Raw genomic sequence first — 26,042 nt, 5'->3', positions numbered from 1 at the left:
ATCAAAGTTGACTGAACCCGTTGAATTTTGTAAGGTAGAAGGGGATACAACTAACTGCTCATAGAAGATCATGGGCTGCCAGTAAGGTACATGCCTTACATAAGCCAGTCATGAATTCTTATGGGGAGCGCTAGATATTATTAACTTTAACCATTTCTCACCTGGATTTTCTCTTGCAATAAACCAGCAGATTGTCAAACAGGAAGAACATACGTTCCTGAATATTTCCAGCTGATATCTTGAGAAGCGTCCCCTGGAGAAGCAGCTGAGTACAGATGTCTGTAAGGTTTGAGCCCTGCACCCAGAAAAAAATATCTATATTTCATTAATTATAAACATGTCACATCATTATCTACTAGTGACACTGCATAGGCAAATAAATGGTGTAACAGAAAAAGAATAAACTGATGTATGTATACACTGCACAGTACCACTTCTCTTGTCCTGTATACTGGGTGAAATTCTCAGTATCTGTATTATTCTGTATATATACACTGCACAGTACTTCTCCTGTCCTGTATACTGGATGTAATTCTCAGAATATGTGTTATTCTGTAAAAATACAATGCACAGTACCACTTCTCCTGTCCAATATACTGGGAGTAACTCGCAGAATCTGTACTATTCTGTATATATGGACACTGCGCAGTACCACTTCTCCTGCACACTGGGTGGAATTCTCAGTATCGGTACTAATATATATATATATCTATATCTATATATATATATATATATCTCTATCTATATATATATATATATACACACACACACACACACACACACACACAATAAAGACCAAAAGTTTGAAGGCATCAAAACTATGAATTAACACATGTGGAATTATATACTTAACAAAAAAGTGCGAAACAACTGAAAATATGTCTTATATTCTAGGTTCTTCAAAGTAGCCACCTTTTGCTTTGAAGACTGCTTTGCACACTCTTGGCATTCTCTTGATGAGCTTCAAGAGGTAGTCACCGGAAATGGTTTTCACTTCACAGGTGTGCCCTGTCAGGTTTAATAAGTGGGATTTCTTGCCTTATAAATGGGGTTGGGACCATCAGTTGTGTTGTGCAGAAGTCAGGTGGATGCACAGCTGATAGTCCTACTGAATAGACTGTTAGAATTTGTTTTATGGCAAGAAAAAAAGCAGCTAAGTAAAGAAAAACGAGTGGCCATCATTACTTTAAGAAATGAAGGTCAGTCAGTCCGAAAAATTGGGAAAACTTGGAAAGTGTCCCCAAGTGCAGTTGCAAAAACCATCAAGCGCTACAAAGAAACTGGCTCACATGAGGATCACCCCAGGAAAGGAAGACCAAGAGTCACCTCTGCTTCTGAGGATAAGTTTATCCGAGTCACCAGCCTCAGAAATCGCAGGTTAACAGCAGCTCAGATTAGAGACCAGGTCAATGCCACACAGAGTTCTAGCAGCAGACACATCTCTTCAACAACTGTTAAGAGGATACTTTGTGCAGCAGGCCTTCATGGTAATATAGCTGCTAGGAAACCACTGCTAAGAACAGGCAACAAGCAGAAGAGACTTGTTTGGGCTAAAGAACACAATGAATGGACATTAGACCAGTGGAAATCTGTGCTTTGGTCTGATGAGTCCAAATTTGAGATCTTTGGTTCCAACCACCGTGTCTTTGTGCGACGCAGAAAAGGTGAACGGATGGACGCTACATGCCTGGTTCCCACCGTGAAGCATAGAGGAGGAGGTGTGATGGTGTGGGGGTGCTTTGCTGGTGACATTGTTGGGGATTTATTCAAAATTGAAGGCATACTGAACCAGCATGGCTACCACAGTATCTTGCAGCGGCATGCTATTGCATCCAGTTTGCGTTTAGTTGGACCATCATTTATTTTTCAACAGGACAATGACCCCAAACACACCTCCAGGCTGTGTAAGGGCTATTTGACCAAGAAGAAGAGTGATGGGGTGCTACGCCAGATGACCTGGACTCCACAGTCACCAGACCTGAACCCAATCGAGATGGTTTGGGGTGAGCTGGACCGCAGAGTGAAGGCAAAAGGGCCAACAAGTGCTAAGCATCTCTGGGAACTCCTTCAAGATTGTTAGAAGACCATTTCCGGTGACTACCTCTTGAGGCTCATCAAGAGAATGCTAAGAGTGTGCAAAGCAGTCATCAAAGCAAAAGGTGGCTACTTTGAAGAACCTAGAATATAAGACATATTTTCAGTTGTTCCACACTTTTTTGTTAAGTATATAATTCCACGTGTTAATTCATAGTTTTGATGCCTTCAGTGTGAATGTACAATTTTCATAGTCATGAAAATACAGAAAAATCTTTAAATGAGAAGGTGTGTCCAAACACACACACACACACACACACACACACACACACACACACACACACACACACACACACACACACACTGTACAGTACAATTTCTCCTGTCCTGTATACTGGGAGTAATTTGCTGTATCTGTATTATTCTGTTTATGTACACCGCACAGTATCACTTCTCCTGTCCTGTGTACTGGATGTAATTCTCAGCATCTCCATTCTGTATATATACACTACACAGTACCACTTCTCCTCTGCTGTATGCTGGGTGTAATTCTTTATCATAACAGTACACAGTATACATATACATATGGGTTTAATTCTTAGTATCTTCAGTTATCCTGTATATATGGACACTGTACAGTACCACTTCTCTTGTCTTATTTGATGGGTGTAATTCTTGGAATCAGATTCTGTTCAGTATCACTGCGCAGTACCAGTGCTTTTGCTCTGTATTAGTGTACTGTGCACAGTACCACTTTTCCCACCTTATGTTTATGTTACCGACCTCCCATCCTTCTATGTGGGACTGTAATTGCTCCAGGGCCTCAAGCTTCTCCATCTGCCTCTTGGTTTCGTTGATGTTGGTACACACAGTTTTCATTGCTTGCAGGGCACTATGTACTGGCTGGTGGTCCGGGTGTTTTCCTGGGGTCCTTTTTGCCAGTTCCTTTATTAAATAAATACGCTGTAAATAACTTCCTCCCCCTTCAAAGTTCATTGTGTCTTTTGGCATTTTTGAGAATAAGCTAATGACTGGGGGCAATGTAGAGCTCATCATAGGTTTCCCCTCATTCCTATCCACAAAGGCAGAATATTCTTCCCCCAGAGGTGAGGCACCAGGACAACATGGAGGAGCATCAGTCACAACATTAAAGTGACATGAATTGATGGGGCTATAATGGCAGGGGCAAGCAGAATAAGTGTGGCTGCAGCTCTGGATGTGACTGGAGTACAGACTACCAAGATTCCCAACTACTCCTCACCACCTTTGTTTGCTTTAAATTAATATTTGGCGCAGAACGTGCTGAAGGTTTCCTGCATGTAACAGATTGAAGTATCAGCGCTGATAAACACAGCTGTGTGGCGACCAAGCTGCAGCAGAAAAAGGAAATAAAAAAGCAGAATTTTTTGTGATGGGATCCGAAACCAACCTCATTTCCTGTGGTTTATTTATAAAAGCCAGAACATCCCTAATCCTGTGCCGGAGGATTACACAATGTCACCAAGTCACTGATACTATGAAGAGACACAATTTTCAGGGGGAACGCCACATCTGATTGAGGCAGGAAGATACCTGGGAATTCTCTTATTCCAAAAGTATCACCAGCCGATTTCTAGAAAGTTCTCTACAGTACTTTACTGGCGAATTAAATACCTAGCTGCTAAGTGCTCAGCAGTAAATTTGCCCCGAGAACTGTGCCCTGGCCATGACATCCCCACCTACAGTACTTCTCCAGAATTTTTATGGGCTGTCATATGGTAATAGTCTGTCTGCTATATAAATAGGATCCTCGGGGACGGGCACATCATTGTGAGCCCCACTTACCAGATGACAGCAACTCACTCAAGTCTAATAATTAAGGCACATTCCATGAGGCAGCTGTGCCCCTACATAACGCTTAGTGTTGAATCTGTCTTTGTGGAGGGTTGACCCTATAAAAGCTTAGTCTTATGTAGACATTACGGCATGTGTCAAAACATCATGTGGGGACTATATGTACCCCAACCTCCACATGACTGCTCACAGGAGTAGCTTGGAGTCCTACCTTGAGGAGTAGTGGATACTTGCAGATCCTCTGTATGGGGGTCAGCAGGTAGCCTTCCAGGGGGATGTCTGTTGTTTTGCGGCCACCGAGTAACATGCAGCTCTTATGGAGACAAAATAATTAGAGTAATCATTGCACAATTTTACTACTCTTTTCAAGAGACACACGACATAAGCTTAGAAAACAGGCCTTTATGTATTGGCTCTACCCAAAGTGAAGGATAAGACACAGTGACGTCATGTATAAAAATTAGTGTAAAATATCAATGTTGTCCAATCAGATTGACTCTTTCCACAAAAGCTCGAATCTGATTGGTTGGGTGATGCGGATTCCGTTGTCTTCCGTGATGCTTATTATGGTGTCTTAGGTGCAGCCATGGCAGAATCTGGAGCAAAATCAAGGCTTTACAAAAATAAGAAAATTGCATCCATTCCCTTTTACAGCACATGGATCTTATTTACAATCATGTGCTCTTGGTGGCGGTATAACTATGCGACCCATGGAGTGATATAACATCATATCAGGATCAGTGCTCCAGGCTGCGGTAAGGTTACCAATTACCCAAATCTGATAAACTAACAGCAGAAACTCGGGCACTGACGGGACGCAGCAATATTTAAAGGAACAGAAGGCCCTGCCATGCTGTTCCACGCTTCCAGGATAATAGCCCTAGTCCCTGTAGCTCCTGTGTCTGAGATTAGTCTGCCATTTTCCCTGGACCAATGTCGTGAAGGACCACAAGTTGTAGAAATTGTGGGAAGACCCCGGATGTAGTGCGGACATGTGAGACTCACCAGTAGGAAGGCTCGGACACTAGGGACTTTGTTCAGCTCCATCAGCAGCCTTAGGGCTTTCTCGTGGTTACTGCAGTATTCCTCGTAGACACAGAAACGATCCTTCTGTGAGGACAAATCAAATCGTATAATATACAAGAGGTACAGATAATGGGGGCTACATCCCCCATGCAACACTTGCCGTACTCCTTATTCTCTTTTACAACCAGGAGTCCTAAGTGACAGCCACTGAGAAAGCTGTGACCAAACGGTAAACAGAAGATGTTAGAGTCTCACAGAAGAGGATCAGTATATTTTGTTTTCAGTACCATCACTACTCCCGACATTACACCTGCATTATTACAAAATACCAGTGATTTGTCTTTCGGCCGTCTCTAACATCATGTCCTCCCTCTATCTGTAACTGAACCGGTCAAAAACTGAACTCCTTGTGTTTCCTCCCTCCACTAACCTACCTATGCCAGATATTGCCATTTCCGTGTGTGGTTCTACCATTACTACACAGCAACATGCCCGCTGTCTTGGGGTCATACTTGATTCAGATCTTTCCTTCACTTCCCACATCCGATTACTCGCCCATTCATGTCATCACACTTCAAAAATATTTCTAGAATTCAAACTTTTCTTACCTTTGACGCTTACTGTTGCTCTTAATCATGCTCATCTGGATTATTGCAACTTTCTACTAATCAGTCTCCTTTTTACTAATCTCTCCCCTCTACAATCTGTCCTGAATGCAGCAGCCAGGATCATATTCCTTTTCAGCCACTACATCGATGCCTCTACCTTGTGCCAGCCGTTGCACTGGTTGCCCATCCGATAAAGAGTTCAATATAAATTCATCACGTTCACCCACGAAGTGCTCCACGCTTCAGCACCCCCCTAACATCTCCTCTCTTGTCTCAGTCTACCACCCTACCCGTGCCTCCATTCTGCTAATGACCCAAGATTAACATCCTCAATAATCCGAATCTCCCATTCTCGTCTCCAAGACTTCTTACATGCTGCGGCATTTCTTTGGAATGCATTACCCAGTACACTTTGATTAATCCCCAATATCTACAGTTTTCAGCGTGCCCTAAAAGCACATTTCTTTAGACTGGCCTATCGCCTCAACATGCTTATCTAACTATCCCTGCTTTGCCCATCCAAAATTTTTTCAAAACCAGGACCCTCGTGTCATCTGTTCACACACCCTACATGCACTTAATAGCCCTCTGTGTTCGTACACATACTGGTTGGTGACCAGTTCATGCAGCACGTGAACACTCTATTATATTGATGGCTGAATCGTACTATACAAGCAATTGTTACCATCCACCTTTCGTGTCACCCCTATTTCCTCAGATAGTAAGCTTGCAAGCATGGCCCTCACTTCTCTTGGTATTTGTTGATTTATGTGATTATTGTTATTCTATAATGTCTATTATTGCCTGTACAAGTCCCCTCTAAAGTGTTAAGTGCTGCGTAATATGCTGGCGCTATAGAAATAAAATTATTATTTTCATTCAAGGCTTATATGACATAGGGAGGGATTTTTCTTTTTATGTCAAGAGGTCGGATATTATTATTTTTTTTAAATTAGTACAACAAAAATCCATTCAGATACTGGATCCAGTAAACTCGCCCGTCCCTAGATCAATAATTGAGGATTACAATCTAAGAAGATGGAGGTGCCAACAGAGACGTATCCTGCTCTGGGGTGTGAGAGCGCCATGACGACAGGGCAGGAGTGAGGTGGAGTGCCGCCTTAATAATCCCAGGAAATTAGGCTGCAGTGCCTTACGTGCAGTCTCCGCACCATCAGGGGCCCTTTTACTGCCTGTGTCTGTATTCCTGAGTGAAGTCACCTTGATACAGCAGTGCTCCCCATGATCAGTGTGCACCCACATACATTGACCTAGGGATTACGGCACGCACATCATGATGACTGTGCATAGGCAGGACGAAGTGTGGACAGACACATCCAGGTGACATCACCCCCTCACTCACTGGTTTTCCTCTCCGTCTCCATCTCAGGGGTCAGGCGAAATCTGCCTGAGCGGCCTCTTCATATCAGCATTGTCGTCATTGTTTCCACAGGAAAAAGACAAGAGAAGGAAATCTGACAGGAAATAGATCGGTGTACACTGGAGTGCATGTATGTGTGTAGTGTACAGTATATATATATATATATATATATATATATATATATATATATATATATATATATATATATATATATATATATATATATATATATATATATATATATATATACACATACATATACACAGTGCAGAATATATATGCACTGTATATGTGTAGAGTATATTTGTATAGTATATACCTGTGTAGTATACGGTTGTGCTCAAAAGTTTACATACCCCGGGACTTTTCCTTTCTTGGCCTTATTTCAGAGAATATGAATGATAACAAAAAAACTTTTTCTCCACTCATGGTTATTGGTTCGGTGAAGCCATTTATTGTCAAACTACTGTGTTTTCTCTTTTTAAATCTTAATGACAACCAAAAACATCCAAATGACCCTGATCAAAAGTTCACATACCCTAGTTCTTAATACCGTGTATTGCCCCCTATAACATCAATGACAGCTTGAAGTCTTTTGTGGTAGTTGTGTACGAGGTTCTTTATTTTCCCCATTTATTGCCCATTCTTCTTGGCAAAAAGCCTCCAGTTCCTGTAAATTCCTGGGTTGTCTAACATGAACTGCGTGCTTGAGATCTCCCCAGAGTGGCTCAATGATATTGAGGTCAGGAGACTGAGATGGCCACTCCAGAACCTTCACTTTGTTCTGCTGTAGCCAATGACAGGTCGACTTGGCCTTGTGTTTGGAATCGTTGTCATGTTGGAACGTCCAAGTACGTCCCATGCGCAGCTTCCGGGCTGATGAGTGCAAATTTGCCTCCAGTATTTGCTGGTAACATGCTGCATTCATCTTTCCTTCAACTTTCACCAAGTTTCTTGTGCCGTTGTAGCTCACACATCCCCAAAACATCAGCGATCCACCTTCGTGCTTTACTGTAGGAATGGTGTTCCTTTCATCATAGGCCTTGTTGACCTCTCTCCAAATGTAACGTTTATGGTTGTGGCCAAAAATATCAATTTTGGTCTCATCACTCCAAATTACCTTGTTCCAGAAGTTTTGAGGCTTGTCTCTGTTCTGTTTGGCGTATTGAAGGCGAGATACTTTGTGGCATTTGCGCAGTAATGGCTTTCTTCTGGCGACTCGACCATGCAGCCCATTTTTCTTCAAGTGCCTCCTTATTGTGCATCTTGAAACAGCCGCACCGCTAGTTTTCAGAGAGTCCTTACTTTCAGCTGATGTTATTTGTGGGTTTTTCTTTGCATCCTGAACAATTTTCCGGGCAGATGTGGCCGAAATTTTGTTGGTCTACCTGACCATGGTTTGGTTTTTACAGAGCCCCTGATTTTCCATTTGTTAATCACAGTTTGAGTACTGCTGACTGGCATTACTAATTCCTTGGCTAATTTTTGTATCCCTTTCCTGTGTTAGGCTATGTGCCCATGAAGCAGAAATGCTCCGGATTTTTTCCTGAGCATTTCTGCATCTCCCTGGCAGAAAAAACGCATGCGGATTGTACATGTGTTTTTCCTGCCAGGTACAAGCGGATGTGAAGCGTTCTTCACATGCATTTCCGCATGCGGGTTGACAAGCGCTTTACAAGCGATTTTAGCATCACTTGGAAAGTGCTTGACAACTTGGTCACACTATATAAATCCATGCAAACGGCATGGATTTATATCGTGTGACCGTAAAGAATGGTAAAAAATAAATCTATACTTACCTTCTGATGGCCTCCAGAGTCTTTATTCGCTCCGTCCTGGCTTGCCGGCAGCTCGCGGTACACTGAAGGACCTGCCAACGTCAGCGTCGCGTGACCCGTCACATGACTAAATGACGTCAGCGCAGGTCCTTCAGTCCACTGCGAGCTGCCGGCAAGCGAAGACAAGCGCACCGGGGCCATCAGAAGGTAAATATAATATTTATTTTTTATTTTATTCTTTTTTTTTACAGGTTCTATGGTACCCGGGTCCGGAGGAGAGTCTCCTCTCCTCCAGACCCGGGTACCATCCGTACATTGAAAAGCATGGAATAAGCATCTACAGATGCAGTGATGCGTAATCCATGCGTTCCAATGCAAGTCAATGGCGGCGAAAAACTCAGCACTTCCGCAAAATAATTGGTAGTGCTGCGTTTTTTTTCCGCAACGATAATCCGCAGCGGAAATTTCCGCAGCATGTGTACAGCACATGCGGATTATCATTTGGGAACATGGCAGGCCTTCTACCAAGCGTTTTTTAAGCGTTTCTTCAGCGGAATTACCGCTGCAAAAAAGCATCGTGGGCACACAGCCTTATACAGTTCAACTACCTTTTCTCGTAGATCTGTTGACAATTCTTTTGCTTTTCCCGTGACTCACAATTCAGAACAGTCAGTGGCTGGATGAAAGATGCAGGAGTCTGTCTGTCTGTTTCTGATACCAGAAACTCACTCAGCTTTTATCCGCACACACGGATTACAAGCAAACAGGTCACAGGTGAGGATGTTACCTTTAGTAGCCATTCAAACCCATTTGTGTCAAATTCTGTGCATGTTATCACGCCATGATGATTGCTTTATACCCCCTTAGTATTCTCTCCAGCAGCTTCATCGGGTATCACCTGGAATGGCTTCCAATGAACAGGCATGTCTTGTCAAGAGCTCATTTATGGAATTTTTTTCTTTCAGAAAGTGTTTACGATCATCAGGTGTTCTGCAGAGACAGTGTTGGTACACAGCTCCATACAGTACTGAGTTTATTCCACAACTGAATATGGCAAGAACCACTCAATTTAGTAAAGAAAAACAATAAGCCATCATTACTTAAGAGAAAAAAGTCAGTCAATATGGAAAATTGCTAGAACCTTGAAAACTATCATTCGCTATAATGAAACTGGCTTTTATGAGGACCGCCCCAGGAAAGGAAGACCATGAATTACCTCTGCTGCAGAGGATAAGTTCATTAGAGTTACCAGCCTCAGAAACAACAATCTGATAACAGCCCTCATAAATGACAAACATGAAGTAGTAGGCCCAGCTCAAAATCAACTTCCAGGTCAACCTTTGAGAAGCAGGCCTTTACGGTCAAATTGCTGCAAAGAAGACACTACTGAGAACCACAAACAAGAAGAGACATATTTAAGCCAAGCAACACAAGTACTGGATTTAGATCAGATCAGAGGAAATTTGTATTGTGTTCTGATGAGTCAAAATTTGAGATATATCTCGTCCCAAGTTCTAGGTCTTTGTGAGACGCAGAAAAGGATAGTGGATGGTTGCTACAAGTGTGGTGCCCACTGTGAAACATGTAGGGGGGAGTTGAGATGGTGTCAGAGGTGCTTTTCTATTGACACTGTTGGTGATTGATGCCAAATCTAAGGCATACTACCCAACATGGCTACCACAGAATTCTGCAATGACATGCCATGTTTGCACTTAGTTTGACGATCATTTGCATTGCAACAAGACAGTGACCCAAAACACCTGTAGACGATGTAAGGGCTAAGTGACCACGGAGAGAGATGGAGGCTGCGTCAGATGACACGGCTTCCACTATCACCCAACCTCAACTCAACTGAGATGGTTTGGGATGCATTGGACACAGAGAGAACGAAAAACAGAGAACAAGTGCTCAGCCCGTCTGGAAACTCCTCTAAGACTGTTAGAAGTCATTCCAGGTGACAACCTTATTAAACTGCTGGAGAGACTGCCAAGGGAGGTCTTTGAAGAATCTAAGGTTTATCACATATTATGGTTTGTTTCACATTTGTTTCTTTACTCCTTGTTTCCATGTGTTCAATTGTGGTTTTGCGGCCTTCAGTCTGAATCTACAATGTGCACATTCATTTAAGAACAAGGAAAATCACTGCATGAACAGGTGTGGCCAAGCTTTTGATCAGTACGGTTTGTGTACTGTATACGTATGTTTTCAGCTGTATCTATTATATCTAGGAGTTATTTCGACGTTGTGATCTCATTATGCAGTTATTGTTCCTTAAGTTTCCTTCATATTTTGCAGTCTATAATCTGAAACTTGATGGGTTTCATTACAGGCAAGTTAATTTGTTCTGAGCTGAAGACTTGAATCAGAAGTGAAGTGATATGCCCAGTGTGCACCATGCAGATCACTGATGAAGTAGACAGGACATTGTAGAATTTCTCTTACATCGGCAACCCTAGGACCACTAATTCTTAGGATCCATTGTTCGGTGGATGCAGAGACACATTGAAGATTTTGGCCACCATCGCTGTGTTTATGTTTTGCAGAAGATCAGGGCTAATGATGGGAAATTCACTCCTCACCTGACATCAATAATCCTGCAGAGTTTTGGCAACTTTCAGAGTCAGGAAGCGAGAAACAATCCGGATGGTTACATATCCAGCAGGGTGAACACATGTTCCTGCACAGCTGCCAGGACGCCACCTCTGACCTCACCAACAGAGCGACTGCACAGAGAAACAAGTGCGCCCCAGCATTCACTTCACGCAGCATTCTAGCCTGATGTCCTACAGTCCCAATGTAACACCCTGTGTATGGTGGAGGAGATTGCAGAGATGTTAGGTGACTGCTGTGGTTAGCGCCGAGATTCTCAACTTTTTATATTTCTAGTGCTGAATAAACTACAATTCCAAAGAGGTCACAAATCAGATAGACGGCAAGAAGCGTCATACTCACAAACTGCTGGAAGAGGTTTCCCAGCTCGTGCTGCGGATGAGGCTCCGGCTGGAGACGACTCTCAAGCGCTGCCAGAAACTCACAGTGAACCTGCAGGATGTCCTCCATGTTGGAGAATAAAATCTGGAGAAAGAAAGAAAAATGATCTAGAGAGAGCAGGAGACACAGAAACTCCATAAAAAAACATATCATATAGGGGACGGTCTGTAAGAGGCTATGTAGTTATATAATAGAGGTTAGTCCATAGGAGGTTGTATATTTATATTACACTAGCAGCCCAAGTTACGAAACAAATAAGTTTTGGAAGCTAGAAAAGTGTGCTCTACATAATAAAAACTAACTCAATTACCCATGTCTATTCACTTTCAGCCTTTTTACATGATAAACAACAAAGTTGTCATAATTAATAAATTAGTAAATGGCATTATGAAAAACAAAAATACAATTTAGAAGATTACAGAGACGCTCGCCAATTCAAAAAGTGAACAGATCGCGTGGAAATCTCTCTGTATGCCTTATCACCTTCAGCTGATCCTGTTACAATCTCTGCCTCAAGAACATTTCTATTCAATGATGTTACAACTAATCGTGTACCATTGCAGAGACCTCGTTTTGTATTCAAATTTCTCAACAACATAATAATGCTGACCACCTTAAAGGGGTTGTTCACTACATTTTATTACCCCCCCCCAATGTATTCTCCTGGGGCCCCTAAGTGGTTTTATAATTACCTTGCGGTGCAGTTATTGCCTGTGAGCGGTGCAATCACTGGCATCACGTGACCCCCGGCTGCAGCCGGCTCTGACATCCGCTGATGTCACGTCATGATTCCAGATGCAGCCAGGGTCTCTCTTCTGCGCTCCACCGGTGGATGCTAGGTTGTGGGCGGGGTTACCCTGCACGTCACACCCGGCATCCACCGCGCACTCTCACTCTCTCCATTCATTGGGAAAGCACGCAGTGGATGCTGGGTGTGACGCGGGTAACCCTGCCAACAACCCAGCATCCACCGAGGGTGGCGGGTCACGTGATGCCTGTGAGCAACACAAGGTAATTACAAAATCCCTCAGGGGCCCCGGGGGGTGCTAATAAAAAGTTGTGAACAACTTCTTTAAGTCTAAGGCAGTGACTTGGCATGCCTGATGGGGTTAAGCTATTTAAAAATTCAATAGGAAAATGTTCCCTTTCATCATCGTCATCTACAACAACAGTCATCGCTCCAACGTCAGCTGATGTTTTTCTCGGACTCACCTCAACATTAAGCTCTTTATGTAGTAACAAAGAGTATAGTCTGTAGGAGGCCATGTCCTTTTGTAGAGGCTTGTCTATAGGAGGCTGTGTAATTATATCACATATGGCGCAGTCTATAGGAGGTCATATATTAAGGGGATATGTAGTAAAAGAAGAGTAGCATTCAATTCAGTTAAAATCAGAGATGATTTATTGGTTGACTCCAAACAACATAAACACATTTTGACTCACTCTTAGGGCCAGATTTATCAAATCTTTCACGAGAGAATTCTAAGCTTTGAAAAGACGCAAAATTTTGGCGCAACTCAGAAGTTTCATGTTCTCACACCAGTTTCTTATACTAGCGCTGATAACATGAGCAGAGCTAGGTTGTGACAGGGGCTTGTCGACCGCCGCTCATCAAATTCATGACAAGCGGCAGTGTTAAGATGGAGGAGGATTTGTGGCAAGGTGCACACAGAGGTGCACACCACTCTTCATGAATCAGCAGCATCTGACTCCAGGAACCCCCTCATCAAGACCTGTGTGAATAATGCCAGTCTTCATGAATCTGCCCGGTAGCAGTTTTCTAATGTAATATTCTTATTGTTACACAGGCAACCCATGCGGCACATAAAGAGGATGTCACATTAATCCAAAAAGGAAAGACAGGGTGAGTATAAAAGATTCATTGGGTTTCAAAGAGGTTTATTTAAAAATGTAATACATGCACAATACTGAATGGCACATAACAAATAAACTCTCCAAGTTCAGCATATAACGTTTACAAATGTTCTAGGTGTCCTCCTTTTGTCACACATCTATGCGGTAATCCAGTTCGACCCAAACACGCTGCAGCAAGTCCCTGTCGATGATCAATAGAGCGTCTGTAAAGCGGACCCGGAGCTCATCCAGTGTTGCTGGTAAAGACGGCACGTAAACAATGTCTTTGACATACCCCCAAATGAAGAAATCACACAATGACAGATGGGGAGACCTGGGGGCCATCTGAAGAGTTGCAAGTCAACACCCGTACAGAACCCAATCCATCGGTTTGGGAGTTCCTCGCTGAGATAGGGACGCACTGCTGAATGCCAGTGGATTGGAGCTCTGTCTTGTTGGAAACTGAAGTTTCTGGAATCAATTGTCAGTTGCAGAAACAACCATAACTGTAACATATCGAGGTATGATGTACAAGTCACAGTCTTTTCAGCGGGAAAAAAAAAAGGCCCGTACACTTTTGTTTTCGAGATTGCACAGAAAACATTTACTTTCAGATAATCTCTTTCGATTTCCACAATGGCATTGGGATTTTTCATTCCCCATATTCGGACATTGTGATCGGTTCACCTTTCCGCTTAAGTGGAAGGTTGCCTCGTCACTGATCACTAGCTGGGTAGCAAATTCGTCATCTTCCAATGCTGCCTGAAAAAATGCACAAAATTTGTATTGGATGACGTGGTCGGCTGGCTCTAAATGTAGCAATAGCTGTTTGCGATATGGTTTCTGGCACAGTCGCTGTCGCAAAATCTTCCACACAGTTGGCTGAGGAATGCCAAGTTCGGAACGTGCTGATTTCTGTGAGCTATGTGCAAAGGTCTCTCGAACCCTCTCCACTGCTTCACCTGTAACACTGGGATGTCTGGGTCTTTTACGTTTACACAAGACAGTATGAAAGTGACCCACCTGGTCACCACAGTATTCTGCGGTGGCAATAATTTAAGAACACAGGGTCCTTTAATTGTTGATACCACCGCAGAATGCTCTGTTGAATGCACTTCTCATACTCTAAAACACAAAACGCTTTCTCTTGCATAGTCGCCATTTTGGGATCTGATGCTGCTCTGCCACCTGATGAGTCACAAGCGAATCTGCAGGAATGAGTTACAAACTCTGAGATTTGACCTTTCGATACATTATTCTTAGGGTTGAGCGACTATGTTCTGTTCAGAGTACGCTCGGGCCGAGCTCCGAGTATTTATAGCTGCTCGGTGTTATGTTTGAATCGCTCCCGTGTGCATGATTTGCAACTGTTTGACAGTTTTATTACAAGGGAGGAATGTGTAAGAAATAGACATTCCTCCCATGTAATAAAGCTGTCAAACAGTTGCAAATCATGCACACGGGAGCGATTCAAACATATCACCGAGCAGCTGTAAATACTCGGAGCTCGGCCAAAGCATACTCGGGTAAAGGGTTAATAGAACATACTCGCTCAACACTAATTATTATTACAAAACGGGTGAAATTTATATATCTTTGCAGTAATATGAATACAAAACCCGATGAATCTTTTGTAAACACTCCGTATATATCTCTCGAATGTATATATAGTTGTGAAGTAAGAAGCTTTCCAGCAATGTTCCAGATTCTAAAAATATAAAGATAATATAAACTTTATTCCAACAAATTAAAAATTACATTCTCAGTACATCCAAAAATATGCAGATTTTCCTACATGTTTCAGACTAAAAGTCAGTCTTTATTCATGGATCGTTTCCCCATATTGTGCAGGAGTGTTTTTTTCCGTGCCTAGGATCGTTCGAGCCTTATCCAAGGTGAGTTGGTTTGCACGTTTTTAATATACAGTTGTGGCCTAAAGTTTTGAGACGGACGGACACAAATTTTGGTTTTCACAGTTTGCTTCTTTAGTGTTTTTAGATATTTTAGTTGAATATTTTTCTGGTACTGAAGTACATCAGCATTTCATAAGTTTTTACACCTTTATTGACAAATTCATCAAGGTCATCATTCATCAAATTCATCAAAGACTCAACATTTACAGTGTTGTCCCTTATTTTACAAGATCTTAATCCCATTGAGAACCTGCGGTCAATCCCCAAAAAGCAGGTATACAAACAAAACACAGAAATTGTGATGAACTCAAAGCACAGATGAGACAAGAATCGGTGGCCATCAGTCAGGATTTGGCCCAGAAGCTGATGATATCTGGCTGCCAGGGCTAAAAGTCTTGAAAAATAAGGGACAACACTGTAAATATTGAGTCTTTACATAAACTTGATGCATTTGTCAAAAAACGAGTAAAAACATATAAGATGATGATGACTGATGATTATTTCATGCCATCAGATACAGGGGACTCCCACATCACTGGATTCAAAGATGATTTCTAAGCTGCCTATGTGACATATGACTCCAAGAGCTTACACTCTAAACATGATGGTAACCAAGCTTTCTGAAGACACTGATTGGCACAGATATCTGCCCTTCTCAGCATTTTCACTTCTTCATGGCATCCAATCAGGGTCACACGGGGACTAATTAGGATCAGGCTGTATCAGCACATGCTCCAGACTCCTAACCTCAGAGCTGGGGCTGAGGAAGGGGCCGCTGACAGTGGGGCCTTTGATGCCTCTCATGTGGCTTCTAGTCACATTCCCCATAAAAGCTCCGCCCTGAATGGGCTTCAGTAAGATGGAGACAGCTGGGAGACTTCTCTGAGGACACAATGCTCAGCTGCTGCTCATAAAGGCTGCATGGTGCGAGGCTGTGCTTCCCTCATTTACAGCACAGCACACAGGGTCGTCTGTTCATGCAGAGCAGGTGAAATGTGCTGCAGAGAAGAGCGGCCCCCAGAGAAAAGAAACGAGGCAGGAAATCAAGAACTTCCTGGGCACCGGCTGCATTACTACTAATATTAGTTGTATGGTGCAGTCACCTCCGTGCCCTGTCCTAAAGAACTTAATTACACTGTGGATGGATATGGGGGAGGGGGATGTGAGAGTTAGAGAGTGGAGGTGGAAAGGAATGGATGGCTAGGACAGGTGACCATCTCTGAAGGAAGTATTCGGTGCAAGGGATGTCTTGAGGTTGGAAAGGGAAGAGAAGAGGATTATGGTCTTGGAAGTAAGAGGAAGCGTCATACATGATTGTACAGACCTACAGGATAGACTCATAATGAGGAGGATGAAGATGAAACCAAAGGATGAGGAGACTAAATGGAGTTTAAAAGAAAATTGTCTCCTCTAGTGACAGTTGTTGATTTTGGAAGTTGATCAGAACTCATTTATTTTCAATGCCTCCTTGAAAAAGACTTTAAAAATTACCACTAAAAAGGCTCAAATCCCTGGAACTGCAGAGGGGATTAAAGAGTGACCGCCGTGTTAATTTTTATTTCACAAATCAATGAATATGAAAACGGTTGTGATATATCTTATCAAAGAAATCTGCTTCTTCATTCTCCTGGACTGATCTTTCATTCTCAATTATTGCTATGATCTGTAAAATCTGCATTTAGTGACAACAGATTCACTATACACTGAGATAGGAGATGACAGTTAGTGATTGCTTAGCAGGGAGGTGCTAGAGGCAGACACAGACATTCTGCTGCAAGTTCTCCTGAAACCAGTTACAGTTGTCCATAGACCTTTATGTGCACCAGCTGTCATCTCCTATCTCAGTAATGGCTGTATTCACTGAAGACAGATATTACCCGTGATTTGAGAATAAAAAAAATCAGTCTACGAGGAGAAAAGCAGATTTCTCTGATAAGATATTACAAAGTCTCCTATTTTCACGTGTACTATTGATTTATGAAAATAAATTAAAACAACTGTTGCTCTTTAAAAAAAAAAAAAACTAAAACAGTTTTCTCAGGGGAGCAGCAGAACAAAATAATAGCTATGTTATGTCATGCAGATGACAAGGATGTTGATGTGAAGACTGATAGGAAAGCAGATGTTGAGTATACTTCATCACGTTGTCATGTTTAATTTTTGAAGTTCAGGTAATGGCTGCTGTGGGTGCAAAGAGATGTCCTGTATGTGAGCGAATATTATACATGTGCCCTAGACAAAAGACGGTGGAGATAAGTTGTACAGAGCATTTTAGCGCCCTCTTAGATCCCTGGTATTTCGGATCACATGACGCCAGAACTGTTGTGGGGATACTCTGATCACCGGCACTAGGACTGGATTATTACATCCATTATGTGAATACCAGTTTAAGAATAATAATTCAGCATGATGGGGTCAAAGTCACCCTGGTGACATCGCCGGCTGTCATATGTGGATTTGCACCATTCCTTGGTTCTCACATATGGGTAAGTTCTGCAGAGCATTATGTGTCTGTCCAATCCTAGCTACGTTCTTTCCATCCTGTCCTTCGCGATTGTGGAGTGTGTTGTGCAGGTCGCAGGTTACCAGTCTGAAGAGTCATCCCCTTATCGGGAGCAGCAGAGAATTCCTTCCACTTTGCATCCATTCACATCTATGTGGCTGCCGATATTTTCCTTCCTCAGACATTTCCCGGGAGGTAGGGGGAAGGGTTTTGGCTCCGGTCGGTCGTCTCCTATGGGATTTCCTGCTTCTGTGCTATGACTCTGCTCCGTCAGCTCTGCATTCCTGGATGTGGTCCCTAAGATCCCCACTCCTCCCAGGGTGACAAATGTATTCAGCCATGGGTGGTCTAATGTCAGTGAGTTGTTATTTGGCTGATTGGTCCTGGGGTTGAAGGGAGGTTTACACCGCCTTTATATAATAGCTGTGGTCTACATTCACTTAAAGTCCTTGACAATCTTATACCTATGACAGTGTCTCTTCACTGACCCATGAATGAATAACGTCAGTCCCCCCTGATAACAGGCTGTTTAACTATAACTATACAGGTAAAATGACGCTACTCTCAATATCTTACCTTGACATTTTCCTCGGAGATGCAGCTTTCAGTTTTCTCGCTGATGTTCTGTCGGATGCGCTGCAGAAATGCCTAGAAAAAAGAACAAATATTCACTATATTAATCCACGCCAGAGTGCATTCGTAGGTTGAAGTTGATTGATTTACATACTATACATCCATATCTGGGGCATTTTGGAATTTTAGGTTGGCCCCAATACATGGTTGTCTCATTAGTTAGAGGAGGAAATCTCATTCATTCACTAAAGGTCTTGTGCATCTGCTGCGCTACCGATGACATGTAGACCCTTCAGAACACAATGGCAGAACCTTGAAATAGCTTTCAGATCTGCTAAACCCAAGGATAGATTTAGGGGAGAACTTGCAGATCTGTTGAACTCTCAGACCACACAAGCAGATCCATAATAAAGTCAGTAGATCTGCATAGACCCAAGGACCAAACATGGCAAAATTATGGAAGAACCCACAGCTCTGCTGAACCACCAGATCACACAAGGTAGATCCACGAGAGAATCTGCAGATCTGCTGAGCCTGAGGACCACACTAAGTAGATCCATGAGAGAATCTGCAGATCTTCTGAGCATAGGGACCACTCTGACTAGATCCATGAGAGAATCTGTAGATCTACTGAGCCTCTGGACCACACTGTGTAGATCCACGCGAGAACCTGCAGATCTGTTAAGCTCCTGTACCACATGGCCCAGATACACAAGAGAGCCTACACATCTGTTGAACCCTATACCACACAGAGCACATTAACAAAAAACACTTGAACCACACAGGGCAGATACACAGGAGAATCGGCAGCTCTGCCAAATCCCTGGACAGTATGAAGCAGATCTATGAGAAACCCACCAGATCTGTTTAGTCCCAGGATCACACAGAGAAGAACGAGAAACAATGTTTTCCACTTATCAGGATCTGGACACCAGCGTCATCGAGAAGCAAAGCTTAAGATGTTCAAGGTACGAGAACCTATGATGCATCCCACCTTTTCCTATTTACTTGTACTGTGCGAATGTTATTGGGACTAGTGTATGGGTATAAGCCTTGTCTGAGACTTTGGGTACAAGTAGCAGGTCAGACAAGCCATCGCTCTATTAAAACTGTTATGATCCTGAGCTGGAACTGGAGTCTGATGTTTCCTGTCCCCTAAACACGACGTGCGGTGTTATTTATAACGAGGACACCAGTGGTGGATAAATAAATGATTTCTCCTCTCTCCTCTGACTGGCAGGAAGTCTCTACGTCTGCGTTACCTGTCACATTAGACACAGAAACGGCTAATGATCCGAGAACAATAACCTGGGAATGTGCACGGTGTATGGCAATTACAGGATGTAGTATAAAGCTGATAACCGTAATAACCTGTAAGTACATTTCATGAAATAACCTGCGTCCTGCACGGAGAAGCCCAGCACGTCACCAGCCAGTCATATAGACATGACGCACGTACAACAATTACATCTCCCACCTATTCCTACTATCCCACACACAGCTCGCCCACTGCAGTTAATCACCTCACAGTACAAGACAGCGGCACGTGTCTCTAAACCTGGGCCATCAGATACAGAAGTGGCTGTAAAGTGGACCTGTCCTCGGTGCACCCCAGAACACGAGGCACCTGTGAATGTGAGGACCAGCGGACAAACACGAGGCATCGGGATCGAGGACAACAGGAGCGGCACGAGACCAACCGCGTTGGACCCATTAAATTGAAGCTAATTAAAATGGATATTAATTTCAATAAACTTAGATGATGAATATAAAATTTGCAATTTATTCCAAATGTGTTTTCAGCCAGTAAAAACTTGGGGGACACTGTGAAGAAGGTCACTGGGCTGTGTGTTCATTTGGTACAGCATAATTCTCAGGTTCTTCTACCGCCATCACGAAGACAAAATTTGGGTCATGTACTATAAGAAAGGAGGGTGGTGGGGGAAGGGGGGGGGGGTCTCCGTGAAAGAAGGACTACTAATCATATAGCAACATCCAAAACGGCACAGGCCACTGCTTGTATGAGAGCGGGGGTCACAACAGATGTGCAGCCCTACAGCTGTGGCAAGATTTATCTGTGAGGAACAGCTGGTTAGCCTCCAATAATGGCTGCATTTAGGACTTGTGAAGAGAATGAAAATGGCCAAGGAATGAAGGACACTTGTCTGCAACTATCGACACCAACCCCCTCTCCCCCACAGATTCTGTAAGGACAGTGGTACCCCATTGGAAGGGAGACCATTCCTGCTCGCAAACAAACCAGTGCCTCAAGCTCGGAGTGATAGTTTCTGATCACTGCAACTTGTTCCAAAGATTTTCTGTCGCATGGGGTGATGACATCCACATACTCATTTTGAACGCTAACTGCGTTCTTCCTCATGGCCTCGAGGAAGAATGCAGTTAGCGTTCGAAACGCATCGCCATGTTGCCTCCTGCTCCCCGTTTGCTAGACTGAATTCCTTGGATTTTTAAATTATTCCAATAAATTTTCTATTTTATTAATTATTGCCAGAAGCTGGATTTTCTTCCATTTTTCCTATATTCAACATTTGGTTGGGACGTTACTCCGTGCATGCTGGACTACAGGTATGGTGAGCTGGTTTATTTTTTATTTTGCTTTTCTTTTTAACCTTGACAATTCTCCCTAACCAGATTTTTTGGACAGACCTTTACCAAATTTCGCATATTTCTTTGCAGCGCATCTCACTCCAGTCCCTGCCTGGAGTAAAGTTTCTGTCTGAGCTTTCAATTTGGCATCTTTTGCAAAGGATTTGCAACTTTTTACACTCAAAAGTCCTAAAAACGATTAAAGACAAAAATAAAAAACACTTTTTATTTTTCACCAAATTCATGAACCACTCGCACCATTTTGAACAAATTTGTTGCACAAACAATGTCAGTGAATACCACAAGACAAAAAAACTGACCTCAATAAATCACAAATTAGAAATTGGGGCCATGGCTCATAGTAAAGCAGATGCTATACACAAACGGTATATAGATGGTTGCTGAATGAGGGTCTACGCTGATACATGGGCACAGAGGCCAGATCGATAAATGTCTAAAAAAGGTACGCATATAGGACAGTATGACCAGGATCTATATAATACACAGAAGCCAGTCTGACGAGCGTTTATACAAATATACTCCATCTGAGGGAAGACTATATAAAATGGCTTGCAAAAGTAGGTATGGTGTTCTTTGGATACAACTCAGCATTCTTTCTCCTCCAAACACGACCAGTTGTGTTTATACCAAACAGTTCTACTTTGGTTTCATCTGACCATATGACATTCTCCCAAAAACTCTTCTGGATCATCCAAATTCTCTCTAGCAAACTTCAGACGGGCCCGGACATGTAACGGCTTAAGCAGGGGGACACGTCTGGCACTGCCGGATCTGAGTCCCTGGCAGCGTAGTGTGTTACTGATGGTAGCCTGTGTAACGTTGGTCCCAGCTCTCTGCAGGTCATTCACTAGGTCCCCCCGTGTGGTTCTGGGATTTTTGCTCACCGTTCTTGAGATCATTTTGACCCCACGGGGCGAGATCTTGTGTGGAGCCCCAGATCGAGGGAGATTATCAGTGGTCTTGTATGTCTTCCATTTTCTAATTATTGCTCCCACAGTTGATTTCTTCACATCAAGCTGCTTGCCGATTGCAGATTCTGTCTTTCCAGCCTGGTGCAGGGCTACAATTTTGTTTCTGGTGTCCTTCAACAGCTCTTTGGTCTTCACCATAGTGGAGTTTGGAGTGTGACTGTTTGAGGTTGCGGACAGGTGTCTTTTATACTGATAAGTCCAAATAGGTGCCAGCACTAGAGGTAATGAGTAGAGGATAGAGGAGCCTCTTAAAGAAGAAGTTACAGGTCTGTGAGAGCCAGAAATCTTGCTTGTTTGTAATTGACCAAATACTTATTTTCCACCAAAATATGAAAAAAATTTCTTTCCAAATCAGACAATGTGATTTTCAGGATTTGTTTTCTCATCTTGTCTCTCATAGTTGAGGTCTACCTATGATGTAAATTACAGGTTTCTCTCATCTTTTTAAGTGGGAGAACTTGCACAATTGGTGGCTGACTAAATACTTTTTTTCCCCACTGTATATAGAGCATCAGGGTCTATAAAGTGTAAGGCTGCTAAGTGATGCAGGTTAATACAGCTGCAGCTTGGGCACAGCGTGGAAGTGATTGCTAAGGCTGTGACACCCCTAAAAGCAACATAATGTCCGGTATAATTCAGGACAAAATTTTCTCATGAAGAAGAGTTATGGGCTAGACCTAAGCAGGGGCGTACCGTCGATAGCGGCAGCCCACGCAGCTGCTATGGGGCCCTTGAGACAGGGAGGCCCCATGTGAAACAGCATTGGACCCCTCCATCCTCTATCACAATTTCAACAGTATCTGCATCCTTAGGATGCAGATACTGTTGAAAACAACCAGGCTCGGTCAGAACCACCGGAGGATTCGGTGGCCCGGAGTCAGCAGGACCCACCTCTTCACCTTCGGCAGCACTGTCCGGCACGCAGACGATGCCTCAGTGTCTGCTTTGGAAATGCAGGAGAGGAGGCTCGCCCACCTGCTCCGACCTCCAGTAGAGCGGGTGATCACAGCATGGGCCCACCTGCTCTGTAATGTACAGCTCTGCTCTCCCCCTCCTGCCTTCAGCCCTGTAATTAGCAAGAAAGCTTTGCAGTCGGGCCCTGGGAGATGGGAGGCTGCACCAGAGAAAAATGCATCATGTGCTATCATCTGCAGAGAGAGTAAGTCCGTGTGTGTATGCGTATATATATATATATATATATATATATATATATATATAAAATTTGTGTGCATATATATAGTGTATCCTTGTATCGAGGACCATGGGGGGTGCACTGTGCTGCAAAGAGGACCATGGGGGGTGCACGGACCATGGGGGGTGCACTGTGCTGCAAAGAGGACCATGGGGGGTGCACTGTGCTGCACAGAGGACCATGGGGGGTGCACTGTGCTGCACAGAGGACCACGGGGGTGCACTGTGCTGCACAGAGGACCACGGGGGTGCACTGTGCTGCACAGAGGACCATGGGGGTGCATTATATTGTGTGGAGGACCATAGGGGGTGCATTGTGCTGCACAGAGGACCATGGGGGTGCATTATATTGTGTGGAGGACCATAGGGGGTGCATTGTGCTGCAGGGAGGACCATGGGGGTGCACTGTGCTGCACGGAGGACCATGGGGGTGCATTGTGCTGCACAGAGGACCATGGGGGTGCATTGTGCTGCACAGAGGACCATGGGGGTGCATTGTGCTGCACAGAGGACCATGGGGGTGCATTGTGCTGCACAGAGGACCATGGGGGTGCATTGTGCTGCACAGAGGACCATGGGGGTGCATTGTGCTGCACAGAGGACCATGGGGGTGCATTGTGCTGCACAGAGGACCATGGGGGTGCATTGTGCTGCACGGGGGACCATGGGGGTGCATTATACTGTATGGAGGATCAAGATGGGTGCATTATATTGTCTGCAGGACCATGGGGGGGTACATTATATTGCGTGGAGGACCATGGGGAGTGCATTATACTATATGGAGGATTATGGGGAGTGCATTATATTGTATGGAGGACCATGGTGAGTGCATTATATTATTTGGATGATTATTATACTGTATCCAGGGCTGTGTGGCAGCAACCACACTCCATGAAAAAGTTAAGAAGGTAGCAAAACTTCTCATTCTACGATGATGGAGCTTTAGTTACATAGGACTGTCCCTTTAACAGACGCATAGTTCAACCCATGTGAAGCACATTTTTAGACCCTGCAGAGAATGTGTACAGTAACCGCTTATAATCAGTGGCCTCTTTGTGGTAATTATCCCAGGATTTCCCTGACACTGCAGGAGCAGAAACTTTTATCTACAGAGATAAAAGTACAAGCAGTGACACAGATCCAGAGAACGGTTCTGGACGTGGCGTCTGAACGCAGACTCCCTGCAGGATCTCACTCAGTAATGCGAGCCGAGAGTCTATTTTTACCATGACATCATATGAGCTGTAGCCTGGATGTCAATTATCACACTTTACCCCTGAGAGCAGAACCTTAAAAGAAAAGAATCTACCGGCAAGATGACGACGGTGATCAATAGCTGTAAAACAGACTCATCCGCGCCACATTCGCCTCATTAATCGTCTCATTCAGACCATAGTCTCTTATACATCTATATGACACAATTATAAATAAATAATAATCTTTATTTTTACATAGCGCTAACATATTCCGCAGAGCTTTACATTCATTATCATCGCTGTCCCCATCGGGGCTCACAATCTAGATTCCCTATCAGTATGTCTTTGGAGTGTGGGAGGAAACCGAAGAACCCGGAGGAAACCCACACAAACACGGGGAGAACATACAAACTCCTTGCAGATGTTGTCCATGGTGGAATTTGAACCCAGGACCCCAGCGCTGCAAGGCTGCAGTGCTAACCACTGTGCCACCGTGCACACAGCTTCCAAAATCGCCATCATAAACCCTTTAGACTGCGCTGCATCACACCACAACTCTTGGAAAAATGGATGGTTAGCCTCTGAGGTGCTGTACTGGCCAAACACATTAGTCCAAAGTTGATAAAACTGATGATTTTTGGCCCAAATTCATTCACTCTTTTTTGTCTTCCTTTATCACTGGTAGACTTGGCGTCAAATTCATCAAAATGGTAAAGAATTTGGAGCAAATTAAGAATAAAATGCCTACATCCCACACAGGGACGCTACCCCCTCACAGTCACCACAGTAAAAACATGTGAACGGCGTTTCTGTGCAATCTGTTGTCCCTACTGGTAAGGTAAAGCTAAGATCAAATTAGGTTTGGAATCGGATAATTATTCGTTCATTTACAACAGGAGGGGTGTGAAATTCCTGGAGATGACTGGGATGACACCTGAATGACAGACGCCGAGGTGCGATCACGGTACAATTAACAGCTACAGAGACACCATCAAGGTTATACAAGCAAAGAATGAGCACAAGGAGGCAGACATTGAGATACCAGACCACCCCTCTGGTAAGCCATTAACCACACGCCTCCTGACCACCCGCACAATCACATATATGACATGAGGCTAAAATGGAAAAGCCACGGATCTTCTACATCAAAGAGTGGCCATTCCCGTCAAACATAATCCGTACTGGATGATACACAGACCAGTAGGAAAAGTGAGACCAGTCACATTATGCTTGACACTCACGTCATGGTTTAAGGATCATCAAAGCAAATATCAAAATCATCAAGAGTTGCCTAATCTATATCCATTCTGATTCGTCACGTTTTCTACTAGAGTCACAATTCCAATATATCACGTTTTATGCTCTTCTGGGTATTTTATTGCATAAAACTAGTCATAAATTATGCAAGTGCCCTGGATCTGAATGGCTGGGCAATTCAAGCCACTCACAGATGGAGAAGGATGAAGTACTGCACTCCGGGATTGATGCCTTGTCCGGAGAATAATGTGACTAGAAGAAGAGTCTTCCCGAAGGACTTTGTCATCTCATTCTCTTTTCTTAGA

At 43.5% G+C, this 26,042-nt stretch overlaps 1 protein-coding gene across 1 annotated transcript in view; it reads right to left on the bottom strand.

Annotated features, from left to right (window-relative positions):
• The window catches only part of PREX1 (phosphatidylinositol-3,4,5-trisphosphate dependent Rac exchange factor 1), a 144,596-nt gene that overhangs the window by 80,078 nt on the left and 38,476 nt on the right, over positions 1–26,042 (bottom strand). The window contains exons 2-7 of the mRNA XM_073682645.1: positions 18,498–18,569; positions 11,613–11,735; positions 4,873–4,977; positions 4,079–4,180; positions 2,818–2,979; positions 162–295 (exon numbers count right to left, since the gene is read on the bottom strand). Of these exons, the coding sequence (XP_073538746.1) occupies positions 162–295; positions 2,818–2,979; positions 4,079–4,180; positions 4,873–4,977; positions 11,613–11,735; positions 18,498–18,569 (698 nt within the window). The remainder of the gene's footprint in view (positions 1–161; positions 296–2,817; positions 2,980–4,078; positions 4,181–4,872; positions 4,978–11,612; positions 11,736–18,497; positions 18,570–26,042) is intronic.

The sequence above is a fragment of the Phyllobates terribilis genome, unplaced genomic scaffold (assembly GCF_046119375.1).
Source record: "Phyllobates terribilis strain yellow unplaced genomic scaffold, ASM4611937v1 Scaffold_5__5_contigs__length_657084704, whole genome shotgun sequence".
Lineage (NCBI taxonomy): Eukaryota > Metazoa > Chordata > Amphibia > Anura > Dendrobatidae > Phyllobates > Phyllobates terribilis.
Note: the sequence above shows the minus strand (reverse complement) of the source record. Positions and strands in the feature narration are given on the sequence as shown.